A 19743-nucleotide genomic window follows, 5' to 3' on the forward strand; every position below is an offset into this window, starting at 1 on the left:
TTAAATTTAGGGCAGTGTGCTAAGAACTGGGGAAGATTCAAAGATGGGTTACCACTACTCTCTACCTGTTGAATACCTTTACTTTTCTTTTTTCAAAAAATGAGTTTTTATTGATATCTTTTATCTTTTTGTGTTTTACCTTTTGTTTTATCACCTGTCTCCCAAACTTCCCAACCCCTGAGAGCTAGGTCACATAATAAATAGCACTTTTAAGCCCCTCTACCCCCAAAAAAGAGACAAGGGAAAAAAACCCAGCATAACTGATCAGTACATTCAGAAGGTCTGAAATTATGTGCAATGAATAACACTTGTGGACTGCTTACCCCTGCAAAGGGATGGGGTAAGGGTGTCTTCTCATATTTCTTCTTTTGAGCCATTTTATGATTTTTCAACATTCACTTTTTATTTTCTTTTTTTGTGATTCCTTTTGTTTATGTCGTGATCATTGGCTCTGATTACTTTATTCTGTATCCGTTCCATGTAGATCTTTCAATGATTCTCTGGGTTCATCACATTCCTTTTTTCTCATAGCACAGTAACATTTCATTACATTCATGTAACCAGTATCTATTTGTATAGCTGTTCCCAAATCAATAGCCATCTACTTTGTTTCCAGTTCTTGGCTCTCCCTAAAAATGCTGGTTTAAATATTTTGGTGTCTGTGCAGACCTCTACTTTTCTGCAGTGGGCCTGTCTACTCATTTGGCAGTATCTGTCAACAGTGTCAGATGAAATTAAACAAATGAGTACAGCAGAGTTTTCCCAGTCTGCATTCTGAAGTACCCTACTTTGTCATTCAGGAACCTTGTGCACAAATCTTGTAGCTTCTTGCTAATAGTTTGGCTGTTCTGTTCTTTGTGTTTCAAACCCCAGTTGTGAATGGGAGAGTGTATATTCGTGACTGGAGAGAAGAGAAGAATGCAAAGAAAAACCAGCCAGAAGCTAAACGAAGACTATCATCAGAAGCTTTTAAAACGCGTCTCTGTTGGTTTTTTATGCACCATCCCAATGGTTGTTCTCTGACCTCCGAATCCTGCTCATATGCACATGGAACCCAGGAGCTACGGCAGTCACAAACTCTAAAGAAGATAAAGCAAATCCACTGATACTACTCCAGCAAGCTGAATGGCACAGATTTTGGGGGTGGGCAGGCAGAGTGAAAGCTGTCACATGTTAACCTACCTGTCTTTTGAAGTTTCTTGTGGCAAACTAATTTGAATATTTCCTTTCATCTTTCTCAAGACTCATCTGGCAATGTGGGACTTGCCAATCATTGTGTAGAGTTCCAGTTTTTTAAAGCTAAACAAAATGTTGCCAGTTATTTTTGAGCATAGATAATTTTATATTTAAAAATTTGTGTAATCAATCCTATATGTTATTTTTAGTATATAGTGTATATTTTGGATGGTGTTTAAAATTAAATTACTCACGTTTGTATGCCGACTTTGAATCAGCAAGACAAGCTATAAACTTCTTTTAAAAATACTATATGATTAAAAAAAGTTGTTTAGAGTTGTGGATTTCTTTCGATGTAACTGGCTTTTCTCATAGGAAAAATTTTTTGGTTCACAGTTCAACTATCTATTATCTATCACTTTATATTTTATTTTTTGAGAATGAATGTGAAGAAGAAATTAACGCTTATGTTTTCTTCAGAGGACTAAGTTTTGATACTAGTCCCTCAAGATTGCATGAAATTATTAATGACCTAAACGGGGGGAGGAGGAGGAGAGGTAAGAGAAGAGAATCATGGACTGATTCTTAGAGAACAGAGGCAGAGGACTTCCAAGAGAAATCCAAGTTGCAGATTTCCCAGTCTTGGGAGTCAGAAAGGACCTAGCGTGGAGGCTGCCCACGTCACTTTGGAACAGCTCTGATTGTAAGGAAAGTTCTACTTAAGTCAAACTAAATTCTTGTTTCTCTGTAATTTCCAGTCTTTGCTGCTAGCTCTGCACTTAGGGGCCAAGCTAGATAAAACTAATCCTATTCTTTTCATATATTATGTCTTGGAAGATAGCAATCATATCCCTACTATTTATTTATTCATTCATTTATTTGTTTATGTATTTATTTACTTTCCTTCCCCAAGGTAAACACCTCCAGCTCCTCTAATCATTCCTTACATGACGTGGTCTCTAATGCTTTCACGGTTCTGGCTCATGTCCTCTGAATATGTTCCAAGTTCATCCATTCCCCAATGAGATGCCCCAGATTACTACAATATTCCAGAAACAGTCTGATCAGGGCAAGATACATCAAGATTATCACCTCTCCCATTCTAGACACAAAACATCTATTGATATAGCCTAAAAATGAATTATATCATTATTTGTTGGCTGCCACAGTTATACTGTTGATTTACATTGAATTTCTAGTCCATTACAATGCTTGTTTCTTTCTTTTTCGCATGAAATATCTAGCTATGCCTCTTCTATCCCACATGTGGACAATTGATTTTCTGAACCCTAGCAAAAAACACTTACCTTTATCCCTATTAAATTTCATCTAAATTAGTTTGACCCATTATTCTACCCAGTGGGGATCATTTTTACTCGTTCCTCTGTCAGCATTTTAATTATGCATTTTTAACTTTGTCAGCTGATGTCATTTATGTCTTTATTCCAGTCATTAAAATGTTAAATTTTAAGCTTGCTAAGGTCAGATCCTTAGGGTATGGCACTAAAACTCTCCCTCCAAGTTCACATTGCTCTGTTCATCACTCATCTGATTCTGGTCATTTAATCATTTCTTAATTCACCTAATTGTCTTATCATCTGGTCCAAAAAGTTCTATTATGTCTTCTGTTATACTGGCATGATATGTTTTTGATGAAACTGTAGTGACCTTTAGTGCACCCTTTCCTTTCTAAATGCCCAAAGGCACTCCTTTTAATAATATATTCTAGAATTTGGCCAGGAATTGCAGTAAATCTCACTGGCTTATGATTTCAAAACTGAACTCTTTTCCCCTTTTTGAAAATGAGGATAATATTTGCCTTTTCCCAGTTCTCTCATAGCTCTTTTGTATGTGATTTTTGTTGAAGATCCCTGTTAGCACCCTAACTGTGATAGTCAGTTTTCTTCATTATCTAGGGATGTAGTAGCTATTCTGGTCCTGGGGACTTGAATTTACTGAGGGCTTTTAGGCACTCTATTTCCAGCTCCTTACTTGGGTTTCAACTCTGTTGGCCATTTTTGTTCTATCTTTCCCTATCCCAAAGATCATTCTTCTTAGTAGAGAAAATGGATGTATTATTTACCTCGAAAGGCAAAGGAAGGTTATATATAAAATGGAATTTAAGAACTCTTCCACATAGTAGATACAGCTGAAATAATTGGTTGTTATCTTCCAAACCCATGTTGGAACCATGGCCTCCCTCTTCCACATTCCCTAGAGGGTCAGGCATGCAGGGTAACTTTGCAATCAAGACTTTCAAAGACGAATTTAAGAAGCTTTGCTGTCCCACATGACTTGGCTTAGCCACAAGTGCTGTATACTCAAAACTCAATCTTCCAGAAGCCATGAAGGAACTCTTCATACTTTTTTTCCCTAATGATACATTTAAGCTTCCCATTTAGCTTGTATTACCCCTCTATCCCTGCCTCCCCACCACCATCCCCTACCCCCTGCTTCACCTCCCTAAGCCTCCTGCCCACAGACTTCTCATGAGTAAACCTTATCAAGTAAGCCTATAAATTTAAGCATTAGGTTACATTTTGTAATCTGGAATCTAGCTTCCCTCTATTTCTTAGAATTAGTTATGATTCTTTGTTGTTCTTTTATCCTGTCTCCCTCATCCCTTTAGTCCATTCTAGGTTCCAGATTACATCCTTAAGGTTGCTACATTGCTAACCAAGCAAGGGTCGTGGTGAGTGAAAAAATAGTTCTCACTGCTTTCCTTAACCTACTAAGTACATTATCAGGACATTGTGGTCTTGTCCAGTCCTGCATTATTTATACCATTCATTCATTGGTCACTGTAACAGGAAATCTTGAGCCAGAAGTCCCAGGTTTGATATTTTGTTCTGTCACTGTCAAGATAATGTGACTTTAGGCAAGTCAGTTCACTTATTTTATTTGATAAATTATAACACAACATTGTTATGAGGCATGTCCTTGGTAAATGATAAAATGCAATATAAATTATGCACTATTACTAATGGCAAAAAACCTAAAAATTGGAAAGGCAAAGCAGATACAATTTAATTTTGCTCAGGTTTGAGAGGTAGTGATAATAATGATAAGGCTTTATTATATCAAGGATCATTGATTTGATCTACGTATGTATGTATACCCTTCATACTGGTTTTTTTTACCAACTGTGATGACCCCAAATATTCATTATTTGGTGGCCAACTTTCCAATAATGGGCCTCTCCCAGTGGGGTTTAACTCTTATTTATATAGTGCTTTAAAGTTTTCAAAACACTTTTCTCTAGACCCTACTCAGCGGGCAATAGTTCGGAATTTAAGGGATCATCAGGGAGGGTTTGTGATCTTTATTAGTAGAGGGACTTCCCATGCCAGTGGAGTCGAGTCCTGGATCCTTGGATTATTGAAGGATAAATGAATTCCAAAACATCAAACATACCAGACACAAATTCAAACAAATTTAATACCCTGCATGTAATTCTTGAACATCTATGTGGCAGCTTCCCTCAGTGATGCCAGAAAATTAAAAGCTTGTTGCATTCAGGAAATTGTGATAATAGTAATTAAGACTGACTGCTGTGTCTTAACTAATTGTGATCCTGCATGAGGTTTTTGGTATAGCCTTGCAGGATACCATTTCTGCTGATTAGTGGCTGAACTCCAATAGGAATTTTACTTAGCCATAACCGTTGTCCACAAATTAGGAACACTATAGGGTATAATTGTAGGAGAAGAACTCCGTATAGGCTGGTGTCAAATCAGCCCCAAATTAAGAAATGTTGTTGATACTGTTCACCAATGTGGGTGGTGCTGTGGTATGTGAATGACTGAGTCCTCAAAGGCTATGGAATTAGAACATATACTATCAGTTTGTGCTAAACTGGGAAAGTTTGAAGTATGGGTACAAAGGCAAATAGTGTATCTGTTATCTGAAGACGGCCTGCTTATTTGTAGAGGTTTATTGGCAGAAGTGAAGCAACACAACTCACAAACCATGATGTGGAGTCATGGTCTGTGTTGGTGGAAGGAAGTTGGAGATCTTTTACTATCTTGAAGAAGTAAATATGTGACTGGAAGAGGTAGCTATTTAGGACCATGAAATGTGGAGTCCATATTTTCAAAGATTTAATAACCAAGTGAAATGTGCCTTTTGGTAGGAATCTCTCTTCCAACTTGTATTTAAACGTTGGATACACTGTCTTAAAACTGCAGCTCATGAGCCCCCCATCAGTGCATTTATCTTTAGTAATCTTTGCATCATAAGAAAAATAGTAATTAAACGTTCCCTTCCATAATCCTGGGGGAAACTCCTCCAGAAAGGGGAGAGTCAGCAGGAATAGTGGGCATGAACATAGATTATGCCAGTAGAGAGCACATGTAATCAAGGCAATTTGACACCCTCTTATAGTGTTTTTGTGCTGCTCCCCATGGGCATAGTATCTTTTTTGGATAGATGGTTTCACTGGGTTCCCTGGGCCTGTTGTTTTCTGCATCTTAACTTCTGATTGCTTGTACTGGCCCATTTTTTTTTTAGCTTCTAGAGCTCACACTTGTCAGAACTCTTTTCCCTTGACTGACAGCCTTCCTAGAGAATATCTTTTTAAAGAAGGGACATGGAAATCCTCTGCTCAGCCAGGGGTTAGCCACCCATTAATTCCATCAAATGACTAAAGAAATTCACACTGAAGGGGCAACAGATTATAAATCCTTCTTTGTATATAAGTCCTTAATACCTAGTTGTTTCTGATAAGCCAAGTTTAACCTTATGTAATTTTATTAACTGGGCTGGGAAATCAATTGATTAGGAGTGTCCAGGTCAACTACCTCCACATAAGCAAAAGTTTATTATCTAAGAAGCCTCATCTTTCCTGCCACATAAACACACAGGCATACATTTAACCTGGAATTTGAGGCTCCCCACAACTAGTCTACCTTTCCAGCCTTATCTCATTTGACTACCTCCACATATGCTGTTTCAGCTGAACTGGACTACTCTTTGTCTTCTATATGTGGTCTCTGTCTTTGCTTACTGTTTCCTGGGCTTGGAATACCCTCATCCATTTTAACTGTTCAATTCCTACCAGCCTTTGAAGCCCAATTTGAATGCCATCTCCTTTGGGAAGACTTATCCAAGGCTAACTGCTGTTCATGCAGTCTTTCCTCCAAGACCTCCCATAGTAATTTGCCTGTGTGCCTCTGTTTGGCACTTATTATATATCCATTTGAATTATGGTTACTCGTGTATGTGTTTTATCCCCAGTTCTTGACCATAACCTCCATAAAAACAGGATTCATATTTTATCACAACTTTATACTCTCCCAAAGCCCAATGCAATGAGCTGTGCAAGCTAGGATGTTTTAAAAATGTTTGATACAATGATCATAAACATGAAACTATGGAAAGAACACTCAATATAAAGTCAGAAGACGTGGTTTTCAGTCCTGAGTCTGCCATTCAATTGGCTGTGTGATGTTGGGTCATAACTCTTCTCTAAGGCTCAGTTTCCTCCATAGAATGATAACATTGGATTAAATGATCTGGAAACTCCCACCCTGCTGCAACATTCTGTGATGCTTTATGCTGTAACAACAATGTTGCTAGCAGCTGCTGTGGGGTGTAAGACCAATAACACCAGCACACAGGAGGCCTGCTAGCACAGATTCTTTGATCTGCTTTTCTAAGGAAAGTAACTTAAAGGGGTTTGCAATCTCACTTTAATCAAACATACATATATCATTCACTTAGTTCAGGGGAAAAAGTCAGCACCCTGAACTTTAGAGCAAATACAAACAGAAATTACAAATAGAGAAAATGTAAACAGAGCAAATAACACAAATCAACAGACAGGCTTCTAGTGTCTGACCAAAGCTATACATACATAGCTGCCAGAGAGAGAAACACCAACACCTGGGTTTTCAAAGCCCGGGGGGGCTCCTTAATGGCTCCCCAGAGTCTCCACACCAACACTCTTCCAATGAGTGAGCCCCAAACAAAATGCTAACCTCAGAGTATATATACTCTTCAGGGTCAGAGTGCTTCACACCTCTCAAGGGCTTCAGACTTCTCAAGAGTTTCACACCTCTTGAGGGTTTCATGCCTTTCTCCTGACCTAACTAGTAAAAGGGTGTGGGCCTTCCTACAAACAAAGACAAGACTCAATCAAAGGTACTGGATTGCCATAGTACTGACAAGCACTCCAAAACAAACACAACAAAAAGTCTCACTTTGCTTGCCCTTATATATGCCTATGATAAACACAAGTTAGCAACAAATTCACACTCTTCCAATTTTTGCCTAACTTCAGGTTGTATTAAAACAGACTTTAATTTGTCCCTACAGTTATTTTTTGTACTGTTAATGTAAGGTTCTTTAGTTATATAAGACAGCCACAATAATTTGTTATTGATTCATTAATGGAACACTGATCATAGTTTACTATTATAATTACTAATGTATCAGCTGCTAAGCCATGTTGCCCAGCAAGGTGTCAGTGGCAAAGGGAGATAAAAACAGGTTGAGTCCTATTTTAACCAGTTTTTTGGACATCAGAATAATTTTATGTAAGTCATTTTAGATTACATTTAAATGGAGACCTATCATTCAGTGCTCAGAGGGCGTACTGTTTCCTTGGTTGGGGCTTACTTATTGTAGAAAGCTCTCTGTTCCCTTCCTTGCTCCCCTGCCTGGCTCTGCAAAATTGTTCCCTGCTTCCTACCTAACTCTAGTCTGCCCCCAGCCAAGACCCTGATGTACAGATCCATTTATAGCAAAATGCATATCTACTGAACCAGAATATAATCAAAAGATGGAGTTCTATTGAAATAGGTGGATTTTGGTGCTATATTTAGAATTTGTTGAAAGCATATCAACAAAACACTGTTATTTTGGGCCACATACCAGCATATGGAAAGAGCTTTTCTAAGCAAAATCTTATATTTTCAGTATTTCAAGAATCTATGAATCCATCTGTGGGGGGTCTCTTTCTACCAATGTAGATCACAGACATCTTAGCTATTTATTGAGTTGCTCTGCCCCCCTCTCCGCCCCCCCAAAAAACCAACTTCACCTATGGAGATGAATAAAATCCTACCAGATCTGACTGATCATGGCATTCCACTCCAACTCTGTACCCCCTTACCCCATCAATAAACTCCAGCGGTTCCCTATTAACCTCTAGGATCAAATATAAAAGTCTCTTTGGCATTCAAAGTCCTTCACAACCTGTCCCTTCTACTTTTCCAGTCTTCTTAACATTTTACTCCAATCCATACATACTCTTTGATCTGGTGACACCGACCACCTTTCTGTTCCTCATACAGGACATTTCATCTCCACACTGGGCATTTTCACTGGCTGTCTCTCATGCCTGAAATGCTCTCAGTTGTCATCCCTGCCTCCTGGCTTCCCTGACTTCCTTCATAATCCCACACAGGATCCCATCCTGTATAGAGTTTGTTTGTATATAGTTGTTTGCTTGTTGTCTTCCCCATTAGATTTTAAGCTCCAGTGATTGTCTTATGCTTTTCTTTGTACCCTCAGCACTTAACATAGTGTCTGGCACACAGTAGTTACTCAACAAATGCCTATTGATTGCCTGCTCTTTTAGGGAGGAGGTTCCTTTTGTGAAGATTTTACCACTTCCAGCACAGGTCTCTTTGCACAATGTAGCTTAATAAATGTCTGTTGGTTTGAATTGAATTTCCATATCTCCTGACTGGATTGTAAGCTCCATGAAATACATTTTATATAAACCTTGCATTTCTTCTTGTACCTAGTAAAGTGTTATGCATAGATACTAACTGTTTTGGGGATAGAATTAAATTGAATGTCTATGTCTGTTCACTACATTGCTAATGCCATGATCTAGGGATTATGTATTTCCCTACAGTGAAGTGCTCTCTGTACAGTAAGTATATCATAAATATATTGAATGATATTTGTCAAGGTTAGATTAAAAAAAAACAATATGAGAAAAATAATGTCCTGAGACTCCTCAGCCCTGCACTCTAACCCATCACCAAGACAAAGGTGGACATACTCCCTTTACTGTCTGCCCCCCTCCCTCCATTCCTCTAAAGTTGTCCATCTTGTGTTTAATCTGATTTCACCAGTATAAAATCACAATGTGGTTTGGTCTAAATCTTACATGCCCTAGGAATAGTGTTGGGGTCGGGACCAATAATACTCATAATGGCTAATATTCATGTATTGCTATATTTATATTTTCTCATTTCCTCATCACAACAAATGCAGAAACTAACACTAATACAAATGGGGAAATTAATAAGGCCATGTCACCTTATTAGTAATGTGACCTAGATTAACAATTCTTTGGTCTCAGGAGCACTTTACACTAAATTATTCAGGACCTCAAAAAGTTCTTGTTTGTGTGGGTTATATCTATTGATACTTACAATATTAGAAATTAAAATTGAAAAAAATTAAAATATTAATTCATTAAAATAATAAACTCATTATTGTTTAACATTAATAACCTATTTTAATGAAAATAACTTTTCTAAAACAAAAAATTAGAAGAATAGTATTATTTTGCATATTTCTGCAAATTAATTTCTAGCTTAAAGACATTAGTAGACATCTGGACAGTAGACATCTAGAAGACAACTGAATTCTATATCTGCTTCTGCATTCAATCTGTATTGATATATTGTTTTATTTGAAGTATATAAAGAAAATTCAGTTTCACAGATGTGAGTAAGAAAAGAGAGAAACATTTTAATAGGCAAATACAATCTTATTATTATTATGAAAATAATTTTGACCTTGAAGAGCCCCTGAAAGGACCATAAGACCCCCAGGAGTCCACAGACTCAGTTTCCTTTTCTGCAAAATGAGAGGATTGGACTAGATTGGCTAATGTTCATTTCAGTACTGAAGTTGGGAGAAAAAAGTAGTCTTTTATTGTAGAAACTATTTCATTCAAGGCTATATGAAGACAGTCTTTTGGAACTTCAAACAAGCCTTTAAGATTTGAGTATCTTCCTGCTCAAAAATGCATCCCTAAAAATGTTTTAGTTTTTTTTTTTTTACTTCCAGTGGGCCTGAATGTTTTATCCCCTTTGACAGAATGATGAACTCTGATAGATGTATTGACTCAATGAGAAGAAATTCCCAAATGGAGATTAAATTCTGCAATACAAACTTGTCCCATGCTAAATATCACAAAGAGTTTAAGAAATTTATCCAGGTGATGAAGATAAATATGCACCAAAAACCTGGGAACTTCCCTGATTTAAACCCCACTGAAAAACCTGTGGGTTGTAATCAAGGCTAGACTTGAGGAACAAATGGACTGTTCATCCAAGTGATATTTAATATCCACTGTGATAAAAGTGTGGTTTTGTGATGAAGAATTGAAGGATGCAGATCAGAATCATGGAAACTCAATGCTTAGTCATGTAAAATAAATGGTTGCAGTAAAAGGAGGATGCATTGCCTATTAAAAGTTTTTAAAAAGATGGAAAATGACATAAGGTTTATTGTATGTCACGAAATTTAATTATTTTACTTTGTCCCAGTTAATTTGTATGTCACCGTATGCTTATATCTCTAGTTCAAATTAGCAAATAATTATTGAGCCTAGTGTTATGCAAGAGATTGTGGTAAATGAAAAATATAATTAAGTTTCAGAATTGGAAGAGACAGGTCTCTATTCTCACTGCCACCAGCCTAGTTTGAACCTTATCGCCTCTTACCGGGACCATTAATTACAGTAGTAACGACTCACATTTCTATTGTGTTTTAAAGTTTACAAAATGTTGACTTTGTTTTTCACAACACCTCTAAGAACTGGCTAGAGCAGCAGGCATGACAGTGCCTTGTCCCAGTTAGACAATAAATGTGAAAGTTGGGATTTGAACCCAGACACCTGACCCCAAACCCAATATACTTTTCTGATATCCTGAACTGTGAATCTAAGGATGAGTTTCCTAAAGTAAATCTCTGCTGGTGCTACCAGCCTGATCCGAAACCTCCAGTATGTCATGCCTCCATCCCCTAGGGTTTGTGCCCTCTTGGAAGGGACCTGACACATGCGTAGCTGACACTCAGCATAAACTCATGGTTCTCATTGACTGCTCCCAACAGTGCCACTACTGAGCCCTGGACCCTGGTCCAGCATAGCTCAGCCAAAGGCATGCAGACAGTCCCCTAAAGGCTCTTGACTTGAGGTTTTCCCCTAGATTATGAGCGGTGCATGACATTGGAAGGGAGAAATCATCTTTGTTTCAATATAATTGATTTCCTTTGTGGAAATGAAGGATGGTCAAGGTTTTCTTGAAATAGTCTTCCTAGAGAGGCAGTCACCAGTCAGGAAATTGAAAAAAATAAAGCCACCAGTACATGATTTCTGGCTTGGTGTTTCAGCAATCTGGATAGCAGCTTCTGTGGGGGTGTAAGATCTACCCACAGCCAGCACCCAGAAAGCTTCCAACAGCACAGGTTCTTTTGATCTGCTTAACGAAGGAAAGCAAGGTTAAAGGGGTTGACAAGCTTACTCTAATTCAGCATACAAATATTATTGCCTTAGTTCAGGGGAAGAGATCAGCACACTGAACTTCAGAGCAAATTACAAACAAATCACGAACATTAACAGACAGACCAAATACAGATTCATAGTTACCAACATCTAGGTTCAGCCCGGGAGCTCAGAACAAGGGCTGGCCCAGAGTCATGGCCACCACAGCTGTGGAACAGAGCTCCAAGGAAGAGGAGGCCAACCCCTGGTTTTATATCTTTTTCAGCGTCAGGGGTGAGTCACACATGCAACTCACCCACGTGACCTAAAATAGTCACAAAGAGGTGACTTAAACCCACGTGGTCTAAGAGCCTGTGATGTCCCAAACCTATCACTCAAACTCATTTGTAAACTAGGCCCTCCCCTGAGTTAGCCCCACCTTGGGCTCCACTTTAGTTACCAATCCACACCCACATAGGTTTTACACCTAATAGGGATTTGGGCCTGGGGCTTAGCACCTAGTAAGGCTCAATGAAACACACTGAATTACTCAAAGGAAACAAACCAAGCTCTTTGAGGGCACTTGTTGAACTAAGTGCTAAGGAGCCCATTTTACTTACCAACACACTTGGGAAGCAAGGTGGTTGTGGAGAAGGTGGGGAACAGAAGGGAGGGAGAATGGACACTGGAGGTATAGCAACCTGCTATGAGCCCTCTGTTAGCTAATACTTAAACTGACTTAAAGGTTTGAAAAGCACTTCATATATTTATCTGATTTCGCCCTCATGATAACTCTGTGTGATGGGTGCTATTATTATTATCATCATTTTGCAAATGAGGAAGTTAAGGGGGAGAGACGCTCTGAATTGATAAGGGTCATATGGCTAGTAAATGTTTAAGGCAGGATGTGAATCCAGGTCTTCTTCCTGATTCCAAGTCCACCACTTAGCTGTCTCTGGTCAGACATGTGAGTGCTGGGTTAGGAGGCAAAACTTCTGCTTGTCTGGAGTGTAAAGTGTCTCTATGAGATGAGGGTGGAAAGATAAGCTTGTGGAGGGCTTTGAATGCCATTGAGAGAAGTGAAAAAAATATAGGTTTTTTTAGGCAGTGGGTAACCATTGATGATTTTTTTGAACAGGGCGGTAGCATGACAAAACAAGGCCAAAGAAGGATTTTTCTGGCATTTAGTGCAGACAAAATGGAGGAGGGAAGAGTGAAGGTGGGAAGTCTTGAATGTATTGAAGTATTCTATTCCTATCTTCTCGTCTCTTCTGGGGCTTCAGTTTCCCATGAGGCTATATTGGTTTCTAGTTTGAAGAGAATTTTCTTTGGGAGCAAAGACTTCATGGAGGAGGTGGGCCTCAAAGGATGGGTAGGATTAAGATAGGCACAGGGTAGGTAGTTCCATAACCAAACTGGTCAAACACAGTTTGATTCTTGAGGCTTTTATTCTGGAACTGTAGAGATGTTTGCTAGGAGGAGCAGAAAGCTGACTGGAGAAACTTTTAAAGTGAACCCTCACCTGTCTGCTAGACCATTCCTGATGGTTTTCTTTTTTTCTTTTCATTTGAGTAACCTTCTGCCCTTGTGCCCCTATATTACTAGCTTCTAATGATGGATGATAACAGTGTCAGTCACTGTTCTTTCCTGATGTTGTCAAAAAATGTCATGTGAAATCAACAGGCACATTACCTTAATTGCTTTTCCTGCCTATTAATTAAAAAAAAGAAAAAGAAAACAGGATACATCCTGATCCATTACGTTGGATTTACATCCTGATTTGTTGTGTCAGATTGTCCTCTTTTCTCCCAAGGTTGACAGTGTCGCACTATATAGCACCCCAGGTAGGGGAAGGGGACAACAGTTTAGCTAGTGTAACCAGGGAAGGCAAGTAGGACTTTGGCCAGGGTGTCCTAATCAAAGGGTAATGATAGCTGTCCTATAACAGGTAGGAATGACTGAACTTAGTGCTCAGTCAGTCAGAATAACTAGTTAAAATAGCTACCAGATATCATACTTCCTATCCCAGGCCATTCCCACATGAGCTACATACCCTAAACTCATCCCTACTTTGTCCCCTATCTTCTCCTGCCATGGCAGTCTCCCTAAGAGCTGCCTTTTGGTGACCCAGAGTCTCTCCACTGCTCCTTCCACACACCCACCAACTGAATAGGACTTTAAGGCGGTCTCTGAGTTGATTGTTCTCTTTGCTCTGGGGTCTAGAATTGCTGGCTTGGGCTCTACTAGAGAACCAGCATAGGAAAGACAAAGATATCAGGATCTTGGTTCATCCTATTTCCCCCGCCCACAACAACATACCCTATTGTTCTCTCTGCCCCTTAGCTTAAGCCCCAGTGCCTCAGAGTCAGGTTCCCTCAGGATACTACAATTCATTCACTAAGAGGGGGACTCACTCAGGGCAGAGCCAAGATGGCGACTGGAAAGCAGGCACTTGCTCAAGCTCTCCCCCAGGCCCCTTCAAACACCTGTAAAAAATGTCTCTGAACAAATTCTAGAGCTGCAGAACCCACAAAATAGCAGACGGAAGCAGGGCTCCAGCCCAGGACAGCCTGGATAGTTCCTGGGAAGGGTCTATCACATGAAGCTGGGAGTGGAGCGGAGCACAGCCCAGCGTAGGCCATGCCAGGACCAACCAGACGGGGAGCCTGGTGGAACAGGCCATAGGGCCCTGAATCATTGAGCTGTGGCAGTTACCAGACTTTTCAACCCACAAACACCAAAGACAATAGAGCAGGTTAGTGGAAAAATGGCTGGAATGGACTGAGAGGAGTTCGTGGTTCGGCCACCGACCTGGGACAGCGGAGGTGGTGCAGCTCTGCAGCTGCTTCCAGAGCTCCAGCTGTGGTTGCTTCGGGCCCCAGACCCACCTGGTGGGAGGAATTAAGTGGTGGATCCCAGCTGGAGTGCAGAGCCTGCTTTGCTTGGATCTGGGTCGCAATCCTTATTGGCAGTTCTTGGGAGAGAAGGAGAGCTTCTGTGGCAGAGCTTGCTGTGTGGAAGTAGCTCTGAAAACAGCAGTGCAACCCCTAAAGCTTGGGACGAAGTACTCTCTACAAGCAGTGATACCCTGACAAAAAGCTCAAGGGCCATGTAGTTGTCTGGGAACATGAACAGGCAGCGAAAACGGACTCAGATTCAGACTCAGACTTTAGAATCTTTTTTTGGTGACGAAGAAGATCAAAACATACAGCCAGAAAAGTCAACAAAATCAAAGAGCCTACATCAAAAGCCTCCAAGAAAAATATGAATTGGTCTCAGGCCATGGAAGAGCTCAAAAAGGATCTGGAAAATCAAGTAAGAGAAGCAGAGGAAAAATTAGGAAGAGAAATGAGAGTGATGCAAGAAAATCATGAAAAACAAATCAATGACTTGCTAAAGGAGACCCAAAAGAATACTGAAGAAAATAACACCTTAAAAATAGACTAACTCAAATGTCAAAAGAACTCCAAAAAGCCAATGAGGAGAAGAATGCCTTGAAAGGCAGAATTAGCGAAATGGAAAAGGAGGTCCAAAAGATCACTGAAGAAAATACTACCATTCATTAAGGGGACAAGATATCCTGGCTCTAGGAGACTTCAGTTAAAATGTGGATGAAGTGGGTGCACATGAACATGCTTTCAACCATGAACATGCCCAAAAAATCTAGACCAAAGGGGCCATAGAAGTACAGAGTTGTGGGGTCAGTGATATTGGGGTACAGTGGGAAAAGTGCAAAATTTGGGGGGGTGGTCATAGACCTGAGCATGAATCATGCCTTGGTCACTTACATCTTGAGTGGGGATTGTTGGCTAACGTGAAGACACTAGAACTCTATTGGGGAGATCAAGAGGAGGAGGAAGGTCTTTCTATGTGTAAGACCATGCCATTATGAAAATTATTCTTACCTCCACCTCTAGCCTTGTTAAAGACTCCCTCTCTGGCTCTCTCTCTCTCTCTCTCTGGCTCTCTCTCTCTCTCTCTCTTTCTCTCTTGCTCACACGCACACACACACACACACATACACACACACACACACACATGCACACACGCATTTATATAACTGCTTAGAAATAAAATCTCCATATATACATATACACATATACTGACTGCTTGGAAATAAAGTCTCTCTATTTATACCTATAGATATATGTACGCTTATATTTATATTTTCATCTGTCTATAGAACAGAGGCACTTTAACTATTTCTAAGCATCTTGATCCCCATTATCTTATGTGATCCTTTCAAGGCAGGAACCAGAGGGATCACACAATCATAGATTTAGAGCTGGAAAGGACCTTGGAAGTCATGGAGTTCAACACCATCATTTCATAGACAAGGAGATCAACACACAGAAGGGTTAAGTGATTTGGCCCCAGGGTCATAAGTGTCTGTAGAAAAATTTGAATTTAGGTCTTCTTGACTCCAAATTTTCTCCATTTGTTAGAGAAACATGAGATTGAAAGATGTGACTTGACCCAGGTTCCATAGTGAATAAGTGGAAGAGCTTAGTTTACAGCCCAAGTCTCTTTACTTGGTGAGGGCAGTCTTAGGGTTGAAAGGCACCTAAGAGGTCATCTGGTCCAAACATCTGTCTAATTAATGAGTATTTGAGAGAACTGGAGCTTTCTACAACATTCTAAAGAAGTAAGATTCCTAAGAGAGTATTGGATGAAATTCCCTTCCTTATGGCAGAGGGAAGAACTGTCAACAGTTGAGACTTTGGACCTGAGCCAAGAGTGGCATTCCAGTAATATAGTATTTCCTTGTGGCCTTCTTAGGACACATTCCTTGGTGTAGGACTGACTGAGAGAGAGGTACCAAGAAAATGAGTCATCAATGCCACTTCCTTGAAGATCCTTGCTATAACCAGAAGCTCCACAGTCTCCTTTCCTCATCTATGTAAGGACAGTAGGCAGACCCTCAAAAAGGGGTATTAAGTAATTATATTGGTGCAGCCAAGATGGCGGCTGGAAAGCAGGAACTTGAATGAGCTCCCCACTACATCCCTCCAAAAACCTATAAAAAATGGCTCCGAACAAATTCTAGAACTTCAGAACCCACAAAATAGCAGAGGGAACAGGGATCCAGCCCAGGACAGCCTGGATGGTCACTGGATGAGGTCTATCGTGCATGGAGTGGAGGGGAGCAGAGCTCAGTGTGGGAGGCAGCAGGACCAACCCGACCAGGAGCCGGGCAGGACAGGCTCTAGCACCCTGAATCAGTGAGCTGTGGCAGTTACCAGACTTCTCAACCCACAAACACCAAAGACAACAGAGAAAGTTAGTGGGAAAAGCTGCGGGGGACAGAGTTCATGGTTTGGCCACTGCCCCAGGGGCCTCGGGGGAGGTGCAGCTACAGAACTACAGCTGCAGTTACTTCCGGACCCAGGCCCACATGGTGGGAGGAATTAAGTGGTGGATCAGAGCAGGAGTGCAGAGCCTGCTGAAGATTTGCATCAGGTCCGGGTTGGTGGTTCTTGAGGAAGGAGGAGTGCTGGTGTGGTAGAACTGGCTGTATAGAAATAGCTCTGAAATCAATGGCGCATCCCCTCAAGCTTGGAACAAAGTACTCTTTGCTCTACAAGCAGTCATACTCCGATGAAAAACTCAAGGGTCAAGTAAGTTGGCTGGGAACATGGCCAGGCAGCGAAAACACACCCAGATTCAGTCTCAGACTTTGGAATCCTTCTTTGGTGACAAAGAAGACCAAAACATAGGCCCTGAAGAAGTCAACAAAGTCCAAGAGCCTACACCAAAAGCCTCCAAGAAAAACATGAACTGGTCTCAGGCCATGGAAGAGCTCAAAAAGGAGTTGGAAAAGCAAGTTAGAGAAGTAGAGGAAAAACTGGGAAGAGAAATGAGAATGATGCAATAAAACCATGAAAAACAAGTCAGTGACTTGCTAAAGGAGAGCCAAAGAAATACTGAAAAAAAATAGTGAAGAAAATAACACTTTAAAAAATAGACTAACTCAAATGGCAAAAGAGCTCCAAAAAGCCAATGAGGAGAAGAATGCCTTGAAAGGCAGAATTAGCCAAATGGAAAAGGAGGTCCAAAAGACCACTGAAGAAAATACTACTTTAAAAATGAGATTGGAGCAAGTGGAAGCTAGTGACTTAATGAGAAATCAAGATATTATCAAACAGAACCAAAGGAATGAAAAAATGGAAGACAATGTCAAATATCTCATTGGAAAAACCACTGACCTAGAAAATAGATCCAGGAGAGATAATTTAAAAATTATTGGACTACCTGAAAGCCATGATCAAAAAAAGAGCCTAGATATCATCTTTCAAGAAATTATCAAGGAGAATTGCCCTGATATTCTAGAGCCAGAGGGTCAAATAGAAATTGAAAGAATCCACAGATCGCCTCCTCAAATAGGTCCCCAAAAGAAAACTCCTAGGAACATTGTCACCAAATTCCAGAGCTCCCAGGTCAAGGAGAAAATATTGCAAGCAGCCAGAAAGAAACAATTTGAATATTGTGGAAAAACAATCAGGATAACACAGGATCTGGCAGCTTCCACATTAGGGGATTGAAGGGCTTGGAATACGATATTCTGGAGGTCAACGGAGCTAGGATTAAAACCAAGAATCACCTACCCAGCAAAACTGAGTATCATGCTCCAAGGCAAAATATGGATTTTCAATAAAATAGAGGACTTTCAAGCTTTCTCAGTGAAAAGACCAGAGCTGAATAGAAAATTTGACTTTCAAACACAAGAATCAAGAGAAGCATGAAAAGGTAAACAAGAAAGAGAAATCATAAGGGACTTACTAAAGTTGAACTATTTTGTTTACATTCCTACATAGAAAGATGATGGGTATGATTCATGAGATCTCAATATCATAGTAGCTAAAAGGAATATGCATATATGTATATGTGTATACATATATATACATATGTGTGTCTATGTATGTATATATGTAGGTATATATATATATATGTGTATATATATACACATATATATACACACAAAGGGCACAGGGTGAGTTGAATATGAAGGGATGATATCTAAGAAATAAAATCAATTTAAGGGATAAGAGAGGCATATATTGAGAGAGGGAGAAAGGGAGAGAGAGAATGGGGTAAATTATCTCGAATAAAAGTGGCAAGAAAAAGTGGTTCTGTAGGAAGGGAAGAAAGGCCAGGTGAGGGGGAATGAGTAAATCTTGCTCTCATCGGATGTGACCTGAGGAGGGAATACCACACACACACTCAATTGGGTATCTTACCCCACAGGAAAGAAGGAGGAAGAAGATAAAAAAGGGGGGATGATAGAAGGGAGGGCAGATGGGGGAGGAGGTAATAAAAAACAAACATTTTCGAAAAGGGACAGAGTCAAGGGAGAAAATTCAATAAAGGGGGATAGGTTAGGAAGGAGCAAAACATAGTTGATCTTTCACAACATGAGTATTGTGGAAGGGTTTTACATAATGATACACATGTGGCCTATGTTGAATTGCTTGCCTTCTTAGGGAGGGTGGGTGGGGAGGGAAGAGGGGAGAGAATTTGGAACTCAAAGTTTTAAAAACAGACGTTCAAAAACAACAACAACAAAAAAAAGTTTTTGCATGCAACTAGGAAATAAGATAGACAGGCAGTGCGGCATAGAAATTTATCTTGCCCTACAAGAGAAGAAGGGAAAGGGGGATGGGAGGGGAGTGGGGTGACAGATGGGAGGGCTGACTGGGGGGCGGGGCAACCAGAATATATGCCATCTTGGAGTGGGGGGAGGATTGAAACGGGGAAAAATTTGTAATTCAAACTTTTGTGAAAATCAATGCTGAAAACTAAATATATTAAATAAATATGTATAATCAAGCAAAAAAAAACTAATTATATCCTTCAAGGTCCTACTCAAGTGCCACTTTCATGAAGCCACCGTTGACTACTCCGTCCCACACTTAACACTTTGCCACGCTTTTTAGTACTTTTAATTGTTTATAGATGTCTTTCATCAATATTTGTTGAATGAACAAATTCAGTAAGTATAGTGGAAAAAAAAACAATGGATTGAATGCCAAAAGACATAGGGTTTTGCACTTCTAACAAAGGATTCCTTTTTAACAAAATTCCTTTACAACAAATTTATTTGCATATACTCTGTA

General features: G+C 39.9%; 1 protein-coding gene across 2 annotated transcripts in view; it reads left to right on the forward strand.

Annotated features, from left to right (window-relative positions):
• The window catches only part of TRMT44 (tRNA methyltransferase 44 homolog), a 47477-nt gene extending 45987 nt beyond the window's left edge, over nt 1-1490 (forward strand). Inside the window, exon 11 of one of the 2 annotated variants that reach the window (XM_036765639.1) lies at nt 874-1490. In XM_036765639.1, the coding sequence (XP_036621534.1) occupies nt 874-1106 (233 nt within the window). In that variant the 3' untranslated portion in view covers nt 1107-1490. The remainder of the gene's footprint in view (nt 1-873) is intronic. The other variant, XM_036765640.1, reaches the window with a different exon arrangement.
• The last annotated feature ends 18253 nt before the right edge of the window (nt 1491-19743 follow it).

Source organism: Trichosurus vulpecula, chromosome 6, assembly GCF_011100635.1.
Source record: "Trichosurus vulpecula isolate mTriVul1 chromosome 6, mTriVul1.pri, whole genome shotgun sequence".
In the NCBI taxonomy this organism is placed as follows: domain Eukaryota; kingdom Metazoa; phylum Chordata; class Mammalia; order Diprotodontia; family Phalangeridae; genus Trichosurus; species Trichosurus vulpecula.